Genomic DNA, 14,974 nt, shown 5'->3' on the forward strand with positions numbered 1-14,974 from the left:
AGTGGCAGGCTATTTTAAAAAGGAACCTTTAAAAGATAAGAGGAATCAGGGAGTAATAAGTAATCATGTAATCAATAAAAAAGTGACTGTAGTCTGATTGGGAGTATTTTAAAATGTAATTTAATTCTCCAGCATTTTATTTAGATTTTTTTTTATTCTTAATCTTAAATACTGATAGCCTACTTGTAGTTATGAAAAAATAAAAATGCGATGATGATGATTGTAGGGTGGTGATGTGGGGTTGTGGTCCAGGGTGGCTGTGGGGGAAGGGACAGAGTTGAATGGCCCAACGGTCCTCCCACTCCTCGTACTCACTAGAGAGGGACAAAAGTGTGGGGGTTTCTGGGTGTTGTAGTTCTATCGTTGAGTTAACGCGTGTATTTACTAAAACTGGTCTCAGGTTTGCGAAACCAAACATATTTACTTGAGTGTCAGAGTATATTGACAGAGCTCGCCTTAATCTGTTCGCATAATTATCGGTGATTATAAGAATCTATTTCCCATCTATAAGCGCGGAAGAACTACAAGTTCCAAATGGTATTTGCGCGTGCGCAGTAGGCGCGGACGTGTGGGTCCGATAGCCATGAATGGGGTGGTGGAGACGCGGGTTTGTGAATTTTACCCAGATTCTAAAATTTATGTTTGCACCTCAATGGAGTTACTTTTATCATAACTTTCAACACAAATACACTCGCCTGCTTTAAATTCTTAACGCGAGACAATCTCGTCCGGCATTAAAGCGCTTTTGTGCTCATCGCGTGGCTCGAAGCAAATCACGGTTACGTTTGTTTTCTCCTAATAAACATGCCGAGGAACAACAAGACCTCGCTGGTCCAGAAGATAGCGAGCCAGGCTTATGTGACCTTCCCAAACTGCTCTACCTCTGCCATTGGGGATAATAAGACGTTTTTAGAGCGGCAGGCAGAGTTGGTCACCCTCCTGTCCAGCATCAGGGCTGCGGATCTGAGGATTGCGCCACCGAAGAAAGTCTCCATATCCTCCTCACAGTCATCAGCAGTTCCTCCAGTCACATACATGCACATCTGTGAGACTGATGTCTTCAGCATGGGAGTGTTTCTGCTGAAATCTGGGGCTTCCATCCCTCTTCATGACCATCCTGGAATGAATGGCATGCTGAAGGTCCTGTATGGCAAGGTCAATATAAGGTGTTATGACAAGTTGGATAAATCTGCTGGTGCCGAGAGTGACACTGAGAGGCAGTTTGATCCACCGCTGATGCCTTTCCAGGGAGATGATGTGAGGAGAGCCGTGCTCAGGTCCTCCGGACAGTTTTCTCCTCAGAGTGGCCCTTGCATCTTGTCCCCTCTCAAAGACAACCTTCATGAGATTGATGCAGTGGACGGGCCGGCTGCGTTTCTTGATATACTTGCACCACCGTATGACCCTGACAATGGGAGAGATTGTCACTACTACAAAGTTTTACAAACTTGCAAAAAGTCAGAGCAGAGCGGTGAAGACGAAGCCTGGCTTTTAGAGATCCCCCAGCCGGAAGATTTCTGGTGTGGGGGAGACCCACACCCCTCCCAAAAATTCTCTGTAAAAAGATAAAAACACTAAAATCCCCTGATACCCCCCCATACTAAAACACATATGTAAAAAAAATATTTTTTGTTGTTGTTGTTGTTTTTGGGGACTTTAAATGTCACTACATGATTTATAAATGTCAATTCCAAACCTATGTACATCGATTTGTGGCCTTAATTGCTTGTGAAAAATGAATGTATACATGCTTGAAAGACATTTACTCTTGTATAAGTGCACACTATATATCTATATTAAATACTTGTATTTAATTTATTAAAAAAAAAAAAAACATACAAACACTAATTCTTATGCACTGTTTATATTTTTACATTTAAAGTACAATTAAAATGTTCATGAATCGTTTTTCAATTTGACTTTGTCTTGTATTTAAAAAATCATTTTGTGTGCATCATGTGCAAGGCTATTCTTTAATTATTCACTTACTGTTTTTTTTATCAGTTTAGTTTTTATTTATTCCGTCTTCTGCATTTTTTTTAAATATACTTTTTATTAAGTATTAAATTATAAATAACTATAAATTTTATTATAATATATTCAATATATATGAATGTGTAAGAATATAAGTTTATAAAAACATATACTAATACAAGATATATTTATAAGGTATTTTTATAGGTTAATTTATAAGTGTTTAAACACTGCTTTTGATCATTTGCTATCGATTTTATATAATGATTTACTTAAATGATTTATCCTTCATATAGCTGTTGTTATCCACTGCAATTGAGAAACATTAAGTGAGGAGAGAAATGTTGGAAGCTAAAAATTCTTATCTTCTCATCTTTAAAATGTGTATAATATGCGTTTTTAGTTTTGTTATCACTAACAATAACGATTCTGCTGATTTATAATAGCCTATGTCGCACACTGGAGTGAAATCTGTTGAAAAGTCAGACTTTCACTGTGAATGTTTACAGACTTAATGTCTAATGTGGCTTCATGTTTCCCACACATTGGTAAATATATGTCTGTAACATTATCGTAGGAGGCAGCCTAAAAGTAATAAGATGATTTAATCAAATGAATTCTTAGATGTTTTTTTAGATGCTGTGCGGGTTGACATTGTACTTTCCTGCGTCCCTACAGATTTTTGTTTATAGACCTAGATGAGCTGAACAGAAATTACTTAGGTCCTCTGTTAAGTTGAGTTTATCTTCAGTGCTGATTTTTGTCTGTAAAGTTTAATTGATATAATATACAGTAAACATATATACATCAGTTAGCATATATTTAGATCGATAATCAGTCTGAAAGAGCAAATAAACAATAGATAATTCTAAGTTAACATCCATCTCTCATTCTCAGAATAGAGAGCGCATGTGTTTTTATATTGCCATGAATACAATAATAGTAAAGTAGTAAAATTATTAGTAATTTCATTCATTTGCTCTCATTAATTCTTTTAATTATTCACTGTTGTTTATTTAGTTTTTAAGCCTCTTAGCAAACACCATTTTTAGTTCCAATCCAAAAATCTATGTGCCAAATTTATGTATTGCTTGATGTAAATATGGGGTTGTCCCGCTCTGAATGCGGGGATTGGTATATACCTTCAACCACACAAAACCACAAAGATTCATAGTGTCAACAATTATTTGTCATTTTTTCAGTGTTGTTTCTCAATTTTCATACCATAGACACTGTAAAGTGTGGTCATACCAATGTCAAATCAGTGAATTTATGATCACAAAGTGAGTCATTTCGTTCACCTGAAAGTTTTAATAATTGTTCCCTTTACACTAACCCTTCTTTGATTATTCATGACATTTCCCCTCAAATATTTTGCCCTATATTGGACATTACAGACTGTGAATATTCGCACCCTTTGTGCATTTGTAAACACAGTGTGTGGGTGCTGGCCCTTATGAGACCATGAGTCAGAGCTCAGTGATGCCCAAACGGGAATGTCCCTGAAAGTCTACTTCACTTTTTCCTTTTACACTTTCTTTTTTATAATGAAAATCAGTTAAACAAACAGAAGTTCACAATCCATGTGTTGTTTATTATTTTCATGTTGACAAAGTAGGACATTATATATTGACCTGCGTTAGTCACTTCATAACAAATACATTTATATCAGTCAGAACAACCACAGAACAAACGTCAAGTCGCTATGAGTTCAGCTATATATACACAATCCTTGTTTTAAGCACAAATGCAACACGTTTGACACGAAACGGTTTGTACAAAAATATATCTTCAGAAACTTTCATATTAAAGGATAATGTACAATTTAATTCAAGCCTCCGGGTGTATGTACAAGATGAACGGACGAAAGGCACGACGACGGGAGAAAATAGTGACACATTTGAAAGTTTAGTCTGTTTAAATCAACTTTGTTAAGCGTAACAACTCCACTTTCCACCTTTTACCTAAGACACAAGTCTCCCCCGTGCTAAGTATATTTTTTAATTAAATTAATCGGCCTAAAATATTCAAACAAAGTGCGTTTGGAGGCAAAAAGAAAGTGAACATATCGCACCACCTTCAAAAGCGCGCCATAATTGTGTCCATATACCATTTGGCACTGTGGTTTGATTTCACTATCATCAGTCCACCCGGGTTTAATATATCACGAATGGTGCATTATTATTGTCTTCATATTGCCTACATAGTGTTGGATATTGCACGGTCCAGCTGAAAGTCTACTGGCTTGAACTGGACGAGCAGATGCCCGTGGCGACGCCGCGCTCCGAGCTGGACACTCCGGAGGACGACGAGGATGATTTCCTCTCCTTCTGTCGCAGGTGGATTTTGGTGTGTCTCTTTCTTTCGTCGCTCCGCGCGAACTTTCTCCCGCAAAAGTCGCAGGCGAACGGCTTCTCGCCGGTGTGCGTGCGGATGTGGGTCGTCAGGTGGTCGCTGCGACTAAAGTTCCTCATGCATATCCGACACTGGAAGGGTTTGTGGCCGGTGTGGATGCGGATGTGTCTGGTGAGCTCGTCGGACCGGGAGAAGCGCCTGTCGCAGCCCTCCGCCGGGCAAGGGTAGGGCCGCTCGTGCACGGGGGTCTTGCTGGGTCTGTTGGGGTATTTCCTCGGGCGCAGGATGGGCCTGAGGGGTAAGTTCTGCGGGCTGTAGGCTGTGGGTAGCCGGGGCCCATCAGACACCGGTCCCCCCAGCGTGAAGTTCCTGATAGTGTTCAGGGGGGTCAACGGAGGCGGGACTCTGAACGAGTCCAGCGGGCACGAGAACGGTTTGCGGTCGGGCATCGACTGCATGTCCCTCTGGCATGGCGGCTGGAAAAAGCCGGCGTAGTCAGGGATGATGGGGAACAGCCCGGAGTCCGTGCTTGGCTTTGGGGAGGAGTAGGATGGCGGTGGATAGGAGATCGGACAGGTGGAGGTGGAGAGGAACGCGGATGGGTCTTGATACACCTCCCCGCATCCAGAGTAGGGCGGTGGGGGCGAGTAGATGTGCTCCATGTCCGCCTGGTTCTGCGCCATGGTGCAGCTGAGGGTGCTGGAGAAGTGGCTGGGGGAGACTGAGGAGGCAGGTGACGAGGATGCTGAGGATGGCTGGGTCATGCCCAGGATCCCCGCGCTCACGATGTTGATCACGCCCTCTGGGTTCCAGTTTCCTGGGTACTGGGAGTCGAAGGAAAACTTCCCCATGTAGGTGAAAGTTTGGTTGCGAGGGCCAGCTGGTTGCGCGAAGCTGCTGGAATAGGTCAAGTCGAGGGAGCGCTTCTCCGTGCTCATATCCCCGCCAATCAAGCCATCTGCAAAAATACACACAAAACAAGGTTTAGGTACACATGAAAGAAGGCTGTCTTATGGATCATGCAGCTATTGGATGCAGCGCGCGTCGCTTTTACGCAAGCTGTCCACTGTAAAACCATCGGTAGTTATAACATCAACACTAGGCAACTTCTTTTCTGAAGTAGTCAAAGAACTTTGGTTTTACTTTAAATGCGTTTACAGTTCCAGCAGGTTTGGTTTTTCTGCAAAGTAGCCACACTTTTTCGTTCCCACTGAAAACCCTCAGCTGCGAGCGACGTATAAACACAGAGCACGTGAGGATGGAAGCGCGCAGCATTCTTACCTCCAGAGTTTATATGGTCGTAATGTCCTCCTAAATCACCGTTTGGAAATATAGTCACAGAGGCTGGCAGTGATGTGCCAATCTCGTCCACTGAGTAGATGCTTTCGGAAAGAGGGTGCACGAAGCCACCAAGAGTTACAGGGGCTTTCTCCAAAGTTTTAGCTGTCATCTTGAAGTCCTAAGAAGCACTCGTTCAGATGTTCACAAAATGTTTTGTGCCAGTGCGAACGCTCGCTCAAAACGTTACATGTGGATAGCTGTCAGTGAGTTTAGCGTTCACTATGATGCCATCTGACGGCTCTGTGTTGTTGAATGACAGATCCTTGTGGAGCTGCTAGTGGTAGTATGTATTTATGGCGAGCCTTTCAATGTGCCGTTACGTCACTGACCATTTAAGGACTGGATGGCAAAAGAAAAGTAGCGCTGCGCAATCTGATTGGTTACAGCCCCTGTGACGCGTCGAGATTACACTTGTCAATGGAGAATCCTTTCTGTACAGCCGCTCATGCATATAAGCCAATGTGCTGGGAGGAAAAAAGAGCAACGTTATATTGCTTGCTGTATGAAAATATTTTAAGACACCAATAACAAAAAATAAAGGCACGTGTCTGTTAAAATATATTGAAGCCAAAGAGGGGGGAAAATCTAACGTTTTGATACAACGCATCATTCTCAATCAGGAATTCCGGTTCATTATCACGCCATAAATGGTTTATCCGGTAAACAGCTACACCCCTTCGTCCATTTATGGAGCATATTCCGGAAACTGAGTATCGGAAACTCGCGAGTGTTGCCGAGCAAAGAGACGCGCCTCAACCAGCATCAGAAAACCACAATCAAATGAGACACAATCACGGAATTTCTACCTTTGCTTCAATGGCACAGTCGGAAAGTGCTTTACCTCTATTTGAATAGACCCTATGTTTTTGGAAAGAGGGAAACGTTTTTAGTAACTGTATTCTATAATTAGAATGTTGCTGGAAAGTAGATTTATTTATTTATGATTCTAAAAGTTTCAACCAAAAATGACTTTATTTTATTTATTTTTCTTTCGTTATCTTCCGACTATTTGTTGTGTTAATAATGCATTAATGGTGCAGATGTTAAAAAAAAAAAAAAAAAAAAAAACATAGCCGCACGTGAATTCCTGGCTCTGCAAAATTTGCTCACCGCTATTATTTTGTTTTTCATGTTATAGACCTAAACAATTTAATGTACTTCATTTAATTCGACTCTCCACTTGCTCTAAAACGTGAGGGCAATAAACTCAAACTTTCCAAATGTAAATGCCTGTATACGTAAATAGAAATGCTTTCCGCTGTGAGGTTTAAAGATGCGACTAAATAAAAAAGATGATAGAAGTGAATTCCCCTCGTGGGTTTAGAAACTGCTCTTAGTAAGACATACGGGGGAGGAGGGAGATTAGGTCGGAATTTGAGCCAATGATTTTAGTCTATTACAGATTAAATAGGCTACATATCCAAAATGTAGGCTACAGCTTTTATTTGAGTGATTGAGCTTCCTGTTTAATGCTATAACCGATACTTGAGCTAATGGATTAATGATCTGTATTGTGTTTATCTACCAGCCTTACATCTACATTGACCTTTAGAAGACTTATGACCTAGGCTATTTGGGATATATGAGGTGGATTAACCAGATGGCCAAATATGGCACACAATCATAATTCAGTTTATAATCTTCCAAGTTTAAGTTTGCACGCCTTGCTTTTGCCTTGAAGAAATCCACATAACATCAAAGCAGAAATCACTTATTATGCATTTTTTCAAAGTTCAATGAGTCGTTGCCGCGCGCGCTCGATGAATTGATGTCCTCGCGCGGAGTCCGTGACATTGTCTCAATCACACGCCAGTGGTTAATAGCTGCTAGTCAAGTCACTACTCGACTTCTGTCTGAGTTATGACTGTTGGAATGATCGCTCGAGTCTATGTGTGTTTTCAGGGCATATTTGTTCATCTCTGAAATAACTCTTCCATTGAACTTCCGACATCCCACACATCATGCAGACGGCCGGTATGACTGTGCGTATGGTCGCATATAAGCATTTTGACAGCATTCACGGTAGGCTACATATAAAACACTTCGGTGTTACCTGAAGCGAGCCTCAATTCTCCAAAATAAAAAGGCAAATATTAGCACATATCCGTTTCGATTTCCTCACGTGCTTAATCCTGGTTGCGTTTTGTAAACATTTCAAAAAATGAAATGTCTGATGGGATTACAAATTAATATAACGACGCCATTGTGCACTGCTGTTTGTCAAGAGATTTGAATAGGCCTGTAGCCTACGTAAATTAGTGAGGGAGTTTTATTGTTTAAATAAGCTCTAAAAATAGTCTATTTAAAATTATATCAAGTATATATTCATTTAAAATGTTGTTTAACTAATAAATAATAGCCTATATTATAGGGTACTTATATATGCGCGATACACAGTTTTACACTGCGTGGGTTATGTCATATCATTTGGACAGGGGGCAGTATGTGTCCCTTTACCACAGACTGACACATCATAACGCTTTATTGAAGAGATAGAAAAAAACTCTTTTTAAATTTTTACTCTGCTAGATGAATAACTGATATGTATGCCAAATAACCTCATTAGCATATAGTTATTTCTTCAAGTAGCCTATAGTAAGGGGGAAAAAACATAATGGACTCTGCAGAAGTCCATAACTTGCCCATTCATCTTATAACTGCAGGGAAATATTCAATTATTGTTTTTGTAAAAGCAAACAAGTTATATAATTTTTTTTAAATAAAGCAGTATTTCGATTGTAAATTATTTTTGAAGTAGACAAAAAGAAATGCTTTCATCTTGAAAACCAACTAGACTGTGAATTTGTACAGTATAATTACAGTTTCCATTTTCAATCATGCTAACATGTCAGATGTAATTTTTTTCCTGCTCATTTGCACTGGAAATTTGTCACATAGGCCTATTTTAACTATAAAGTCCACTGTATTTCATAATATATCAGATATTATCACACACTGCATTCTCTGCTATCAGTTTTGCAATCCCCATTATAAGAAGAAAGCATTTCATTTTGCTATTGCTTCACACCAGAGATGGTTTAACACCAGTGATAACTGTAATATTAAAACAATAAAAAATCAACAGGGAAAAATGTTCTTTAGGGTCAGAGCTTGTCCTCATTTTTGAAAATCAGATCATTAGCAATTCAAATAATTATTTCTTCATGCTTGACAGCCGCTTGAATGGGATTCTAAATCACCCTGCACACAGAAAACCTCAGTACACACCCCCAGTTTTGATAGTACAATGCAAATCCCCAAAGCTTCCTGTTGTCCATCAATCACATATATTTTTATCGACACCCATGCAAGCTCGGGTTATTTTTGAGAAGGTGTTGCTGTCATCACAAGCATGGCTTGGGAACAGTTTGTGATCTCAGAACACCATCAGAGTGTCATAATTACTGAATGAATTACAAATGGATCCATCTGTTGCCACTGCATACACTTATCACTGACTCTATGGTGGATGGATACTATTACTGAGATGCTATAGTGTATAAACCAAAGCTTCAGAACACTAAAGCTTCTATAATGGCATCAATGGTTCTGTAAAGAACTTTTAAAATTCATGGAAGTTTTTTAAATGCACAAAAGCTTCTTTGTAGGAGAAAAAGGTTTTTTAGAATTTCATGAATCTTCATGAAACAAATGGTTCTTCAGTGGCACAAAATAGAATGATGGCATAAAACCTTTTTGGAACCTTGTGAAGGCTTTTTAAATTACTTCTGTTGACCTCTAAGAAATATGTAGAAAGCCAAAATCATCCCCCACGCCTGTCATGGGCCTAAACTGAGCGAACATTTTCAGGGCTGTTAATCGGCTTTGTGGGTAATGATTTAATAAGGGCCCCATGCATCCGTAACCTGTCTGAGATCCCCTCTAGTCCACACGGTCCGCTCTGAATCTTTTATCGCCGCTGTCGCTCAAGCAGGCAATTAGTAAGAAGGTCGTGTCGTCATAATGACATCTCAGAAGATATTGACTGGAGTGCATCCCTGCAAATCACCCTAAACGCTCAATAGCGAGTCAGGGCCAGCAACACGCCACAGTTACATTATCACTCGCGGACGTTTAGTGCCGAACAGCTTTGCGTGTTTATCAGGCGCGCCAGTGCTTTTCTTGCCCCGTGAATAAAGACTACAGCGAGTAATGTGACAGACCGCAGCCAGACTGATTACAGGGACGTGTCAGTCGCTGTTAATGGGGGAAGCCCTTTAAATATTGTCTCAGTTCGGAGCCTGAACATCCATAATGAGGAGGTAATGAACCTGCTCCTGTTTCTGCTGGCTGTATTAATTGCAAAGGGCAGAAAACCTTGCAAGGAAAGAAGAATTTGCTTTGAGATCAAGCTCTTGAAAATCAGTGGTGGATATGCATTTATTTGGCTTTACCTCGTGACCTTATTGACCTTTCATATTTACAACGCACCAATAAGACCATCAGCAACTGCTGTGATATAAACTGGTTAATCGTGGCTGTATGACAGCTCAATAAAGAAGCCCAGCTCGACACAAAAGCACTCAAGTCTGCACAGAACAGCGGCGATCTTTACTGCTGACTGAATGCTTCACATTTTCAGGGATTCTTGCGTCCTCCCCCACAGACGAAAGAAGGAAACTTCTTCAGATGCATGTGTCTTTTGTTGTACGCCTACAGATGCAAAAATGTTTGCACACTGTGCAGAAGTGGCCCGCTTTGGCAGAGCGTGCCTGGCCCGCCGAATGCCCATTGGCAGCTGGGATCTGGCTGTCCCTGCTGGGAATGATGGTCTCAATTTAATGGACACCCACACATAGCAGCCACTGAATTCAAGAGCTTTCTTTTTTGCATGTGCTCGGGGTCTCCCGGGGTCAAATGACTCCTGCACATTGAGGATACATAGAATGACATCCTTCTGCATCAGCCTTCGCTTTGTTTTTCAGGTCTGTTTCATTGTTCTCTATTACTCATCAAATTGTCCATGAGATCAGCACACACAACAAAAGGCTTCATGATATAACTGTACTCACAAATTGAGTAAATAGGCCAGTTCACTACTTCGCTAGTATTACTGTTTACTTTCTAGGCGTACGTATGAAAAATCTGTGAAATTATATTTCTTGTACAATTTCTTTACAGTTCTATTTATCCTCTTAAAAATAAACCATTTTACCATACCATTTTTTTGTTTCCCCAAAGAGCCTTTCAGAGAACAGTTCTTAAAAGACATTTTTTTTTCTATTAGTGTAAAAAAAAATTTTAACAATTAAAATAACCCTTTTCCACAATATAGATAAAACCTTTTGTAGAATGGAAAGATTGTTACAGGTTCTTCTCGTTCTATATCTTTGTTCTAAATATCTTTTTATCATAAAATTTCATTTTATTCCCAGTACCCAAAGTTAGCTCAAATAAGAAAGAAAAAAAAGGGTCAGGAGCATTGCTGTAATTCTGTGTATTCGAAAAGGGAAAACAGGACAATTTATAAATCCGCTCCAGGAACGGAATGTCTCTCCAAACTGGTCAGGCATATGACAATACACCATAAAGCAAGCTGTCAAGTTACACCCACAAAATTCAGATGAGGTTTGTCGAAGAGGGGTGAATGGACACAAACCTGCTCTAGAGCCAGCTGAGATCTAAAGACTAGCCGTGGGAGACTCCGCACAACATGAATTGTTCTTTTTACCGAGTAGGAGGCCGTTTTTCTTAGTGAATTTGTGTAGGTGTTACTTTTCTATAGATGCTTACCTTCAAAGGACTTTTTCGTTTGTGCTAGTGGAAATTGGCGAGCTAACAATTGTTGTTCTGCTTTTTTTTTGGTAATAATAATCTGTTTAAATTTGAGGATTGGTGACATGATATTCCACGGCCTTTACAGAAAACTGTTGTCTTTGTAGCTGCAATATATTTGGAAGATGTAAATGCATTTAAATATTTTTATATAAAACATTTTTTACTTTTTTTTCTTCTTCCTAATTCATAAATATTTTTTATTTATATCAGTAGAAATCATCAGAAATGCTCTAGCATAAAAATAAAAATGGTTTTCATTTTATAGTATTTAAAACAGTTATTCCAAAAATTATTTTCCACTCAAGTCTATTTGTCTAATTACATGCATTGTATTCTAATTGGACATTTTTTTGAAGGACAACATAACATCAAGTCAATTTGAAACACTCATATGACATAATTGCTCACAGAAACAGTCGAGAGCAATAATACCTTTCCGGAAAAAAGTTTCGCCCTTTCGTATTTGATGTATTCTAATATCCCATTATCCACATTATCTAAATTAAGGTCTCTGCTCACAGAGACAAGTACTGTACACCCACAGGTTCAACATCATGCAGCATTACAGTACATTAAAGTGCACACACACACACACACACATGCTCAAACACATAAGGAAACATTGGTGATGGTGAACGCTATACTCACATTATCAGTGCAGCATGGAGAGTGGCTCTTTGTGACTTCCCATCATATGAGTGGGCTCCTCCAAGAGCTTCACACCGCTCCAATAGCAACACAGCGCTACACACACACTCACACACTCCTGGGATAGCTGGTGCTCCTCATCCAAACTGATCTGGTTTCAAACTGATAGTCTATATTCTACCATGTGGCTATATGAGGTGCTGTCTAACTCTCTCGCGCTGTTTCATGGGGGTGTAACAAAGTGGAAGAAGGAAACTCAAGACAATGGTTGGACTTTATGTGTATCCTACATCTTTGACATTGAAATTGTCATGGTAATGTTAAGTCAGAGGTGCAAGAGCTGAAATGCTTTGAGTGACAGAGTCGTGGGTTCTGGTGTCATTCAAGCATCTTGATTAAAGGGTGGACAACACAGCCAAGCATGCAACACGCACGTGATCTGTTCTAATGCAGTGAATCAGATGAATGTCTTCCTAATTTTTACTTGCAAAACAGTGAATCATTATCATAAATACTTTTGTTGTCCCTGAAAGATTTGAACACACCCCTATTTTGATACATAACTCATACTATGTAAGTACATATTGAATAGGTACACAAGTCATATTTAAGGATCCAATACGATCTCATGAGAAAACAAGATGGTGATTTCTTATGAAATCAAATGTGAAGAGATATGAAAATGTACACTATTTTTACAATAATCAAGCATGAAGGTCCACTTTGAGAGAGTTCTCACACACAAATTTCTAGTAAATGTCACAAATAATGACAATGAAACAGCAACATATTGACTTAAACATGAATTTTTGAGTTAAAAAAACTGAAATAGACCCGGTAGGGTCTCCCAAGGCAAACAGGTCCTAGGTGACGGGTCAGACTAAGAGCGGTTCAGAAGCCCTTTAGGTCCACCTCCCGTGGACCCACCATCTGTGGGAGGAACCGTAAGGGACTGGTGCATTTTGGATCGGGCAGCGGTCGAAGGCAGGTGCCTCGACGACCTGATCTCTGGACACGGAAACTAGCCTTAGGGACGTGGAATGTCACCTTGCTGGCGGGGAAGGAGCCTGAGCTTGTGTGGGAGGTTCAGAGGTACTGACTGGAGATAGTCGGGCTCACCTCCATGCACAGCTTGGGTCCTGGAACCATGTTCCTTGAGAGAGGCTGGACTCTCTACCACTCTGGAGTTGCCCGCAGTGAGAGGTGGCGGGCTGGTGTGGGGTTGCTCATAGCTCCCCAGCTCAGCCACCATGTGTTGGAGTTTACCCCGGTGATCGAGAGGGTCGCTTCCTTGTGCCTTCGGGTCGGGCATAGGTCTCTCACTGTCGTTTGTGCTTACAGGCTGAATCGCAGTGTAGAGTACCTGGCCTTCTTTGAGTCTCTGGAAGGGGTGCTGGAAAGTGCTCTGACCAGGGACTCCATCGTTCTACTGGGGGACTTCAACGCTCACATGGGCAATGACAGTGACTCCTGGAGGAGGGTGATTGGGAGGAACGGCCCCCCTGATCTGAACCCGAGTGGTGTTCTGTTACTGGACTTCTGTGCAAGTCACAGTTTGTCCATAACGAACACTATGTTCAAGTATAAGGGTGTCCATCAGTGCAAGTAACACCAGGACACTCTAGGCCGGAGGTCGATGATTGACTTTGAGGTCGTTTCATCTAACCTCCGGCCATATGTCTTGGACACTTGGGTAAAGAGAGGAGCGGAGCTGTCAACTGATCACCACCTGGTGGTGAGTTGGATCCGATGGTGGGGGAGGAAGCTGGACAGACTTCAACTCCCACATCCGGCAGAGCTTCAACCAGATTCCGAGGGAGGCTGGAGACATTGAGTCCGAGTGGACCATGTTCTCCACCTCCATTGTCAACGCAGCTACTCGAAGCTGTTGCCGTAAGGTCTCTGGTGCCTGTTGAGGCGGCAATCCCCGAACCCGGTGGTGGACACCAGAAGTAAGGGATGCCGTCAAGCTGAAAGCCTGGGTGGTTGTGGAGGCAAAAACTCTGGTCTGGGAGGAGTTTGGTGGGGCCATGGAGAAAGACTATCGGTTGGCTTCGAAAAGATTCTGGCAAACCATACGGCGCCTCAGGAGGGGGAAGCAGTGCTCTGCCAACACTGTTTACAGTGTAGGTGGCCAGCTGTTGACCTCAACAGGGGATATCGTCAGACGGTTTAAGGAATACTTTGAGGATCTCCTCAACCCCACCGACATGTCATCCATTGAGGAAACAGAGACTGAGGGCTCGGAGGTGGATTCTTCCATCACCCAAGCTGAAGTCACTGAAGTAGTTAAGAAGCTTCTTGGTGGCAAGGCACCAGGGGTGGATGAGATCCGCCCTGAGTACCTCAAGTCCCTGTATGTTGTGGGGCTGTCTTGGTTGACATGCCTCTGCAGCATCACATGGTGGTCAGGGACAGTGCCTCTGGAATGGCAGACCGGGGTGGTGGTACCTCTTTTCAAGAAGGGGGACCGGAGGGTGTGTTCCAACTACAGGATGATCACACTGATGGAGCGGGAGATTAACAGGCAGATAGGTGCAGTTTCTGCAGTGATGCAGTCGATGTACTGGTCTGTCGTGGTAAAGAAGGAGCTGAGCTGCAAGGCGAAGCTCTCGATTTACCAGTCGATCTACTTTCCTACTCTCACCTATTGTCATGAGCTGTGGGTCATGACCGAAAGGACAAGATCCCAGATACAGGCGGCCAAAATTAGCTTTCTCCGTAGAGTGGCTGGGCGCTCCCTTAGAGATAGGATGAGGAGCTTGGCCGCTCGGGAAGAGCTCAGAGTAGAGCCGCTGCTCCTCCACAAATAGAGGAGCCTGTTGAGGTGGCTCGGGCATCTGTTCAGGATGCCTCCTGGACGCCTTCCTGGGGAGGT

General features: G+C 41.8%; 2 protein-coding genes across 3 annotated transcripts; one reads left to right on the forward strand and one right to left on the reverse strand.

Moving 5' to 3' along the window:
* The first annotated feature begins 529 nt into the window (after positions 1 to 529).
* On the forward strand, positions 530 to 1,569 carry LOC109052668 (2-aminoethanethiol dioxygenase-like). The gene has a single exon (XM_019070084.2). It carries the CDS (start codon positions 805 to 807, stop codon positions 1,567 to 1,569), a length of 765 nt encoding a protein of 254 aa, XP_018925629.2. The 5' UTR covers positions 530 to 804.
* Positions 1,570 to 3,410: 1,841 nt separating this feature from the next.
* On the reverse strand, positions 3,411 to 12,244 carry egr2b (early growth response 2b). Of its 2 annotated transcripts, none has more exons than XM_042735080.1 (2): positions 12,097 to 12,244; positions 3,411 to 5,287 (listed from the first exon to the last, which is right to left on the reverse strand). In XM_042735080.1, the coding sequence occupies exon 2, from the start codon at positions 5,265 to 5,267 to the stop codon at positions 4,212 to 4,214; it is 1,056 nt and encodes a 351-aa protein (XP_042591014.1). In that variant the 5' UTR covers positions 5,268 to 5,287; positions 12,097 to 12,244; the 3' UTR covers positions 3,411 to 4,211. The 2 variants fall into 2 exon arrangements, with proteins under 2 accessions (XP_042591014.1, XP_018969077.2); XM_019113532.2 differs by lacking the exon at positions 12,097 to 12,244 and adding an exon at positions 5,611 to 6,132 and having other exon boundaries at positions 3,417 to 5,287.
* Positions 12,245 to 14,974: the final 2,730 nt, after the last annotated feature.

This window comes from Cyprinus carpio, chromosome B12 (genome assembly GCF_018340385.1).
Source record: "Cyprinus carpio isolate SPL01 chromosome B12, ASM1834038v1, whole genome shotgun sequence".
Lineage (NCBI taxonomy): Eukaryota > Metazoa > Chordata > Actinopteri > Cypriniformes > Cyprinidae > Cyprinus > Cyprinus carpio.

Coding starts and splice junctions, on each gene's coding strand:
- LOC109052668 (XM_019070084.2), top strand. CDS start 805: ATGCCGAGGAACAACAAGACCTCGCTGGTCCAGAAGATAGCGAGCCAG.
- egr2b (XM_019113532.2), bottom strand. CDS start 5,779: ATGACAGCTAAAACTTTGGAGAAAGCCCCTGTAACTCTTGGTGGCTTC. Junction 5,288..5,610: donor CGACCATATAAACTCTGGAG/GTAAGAATGCTG, acceptor GTATTTTTGCAG/ATGGCTTGATTGGCGGGGAT.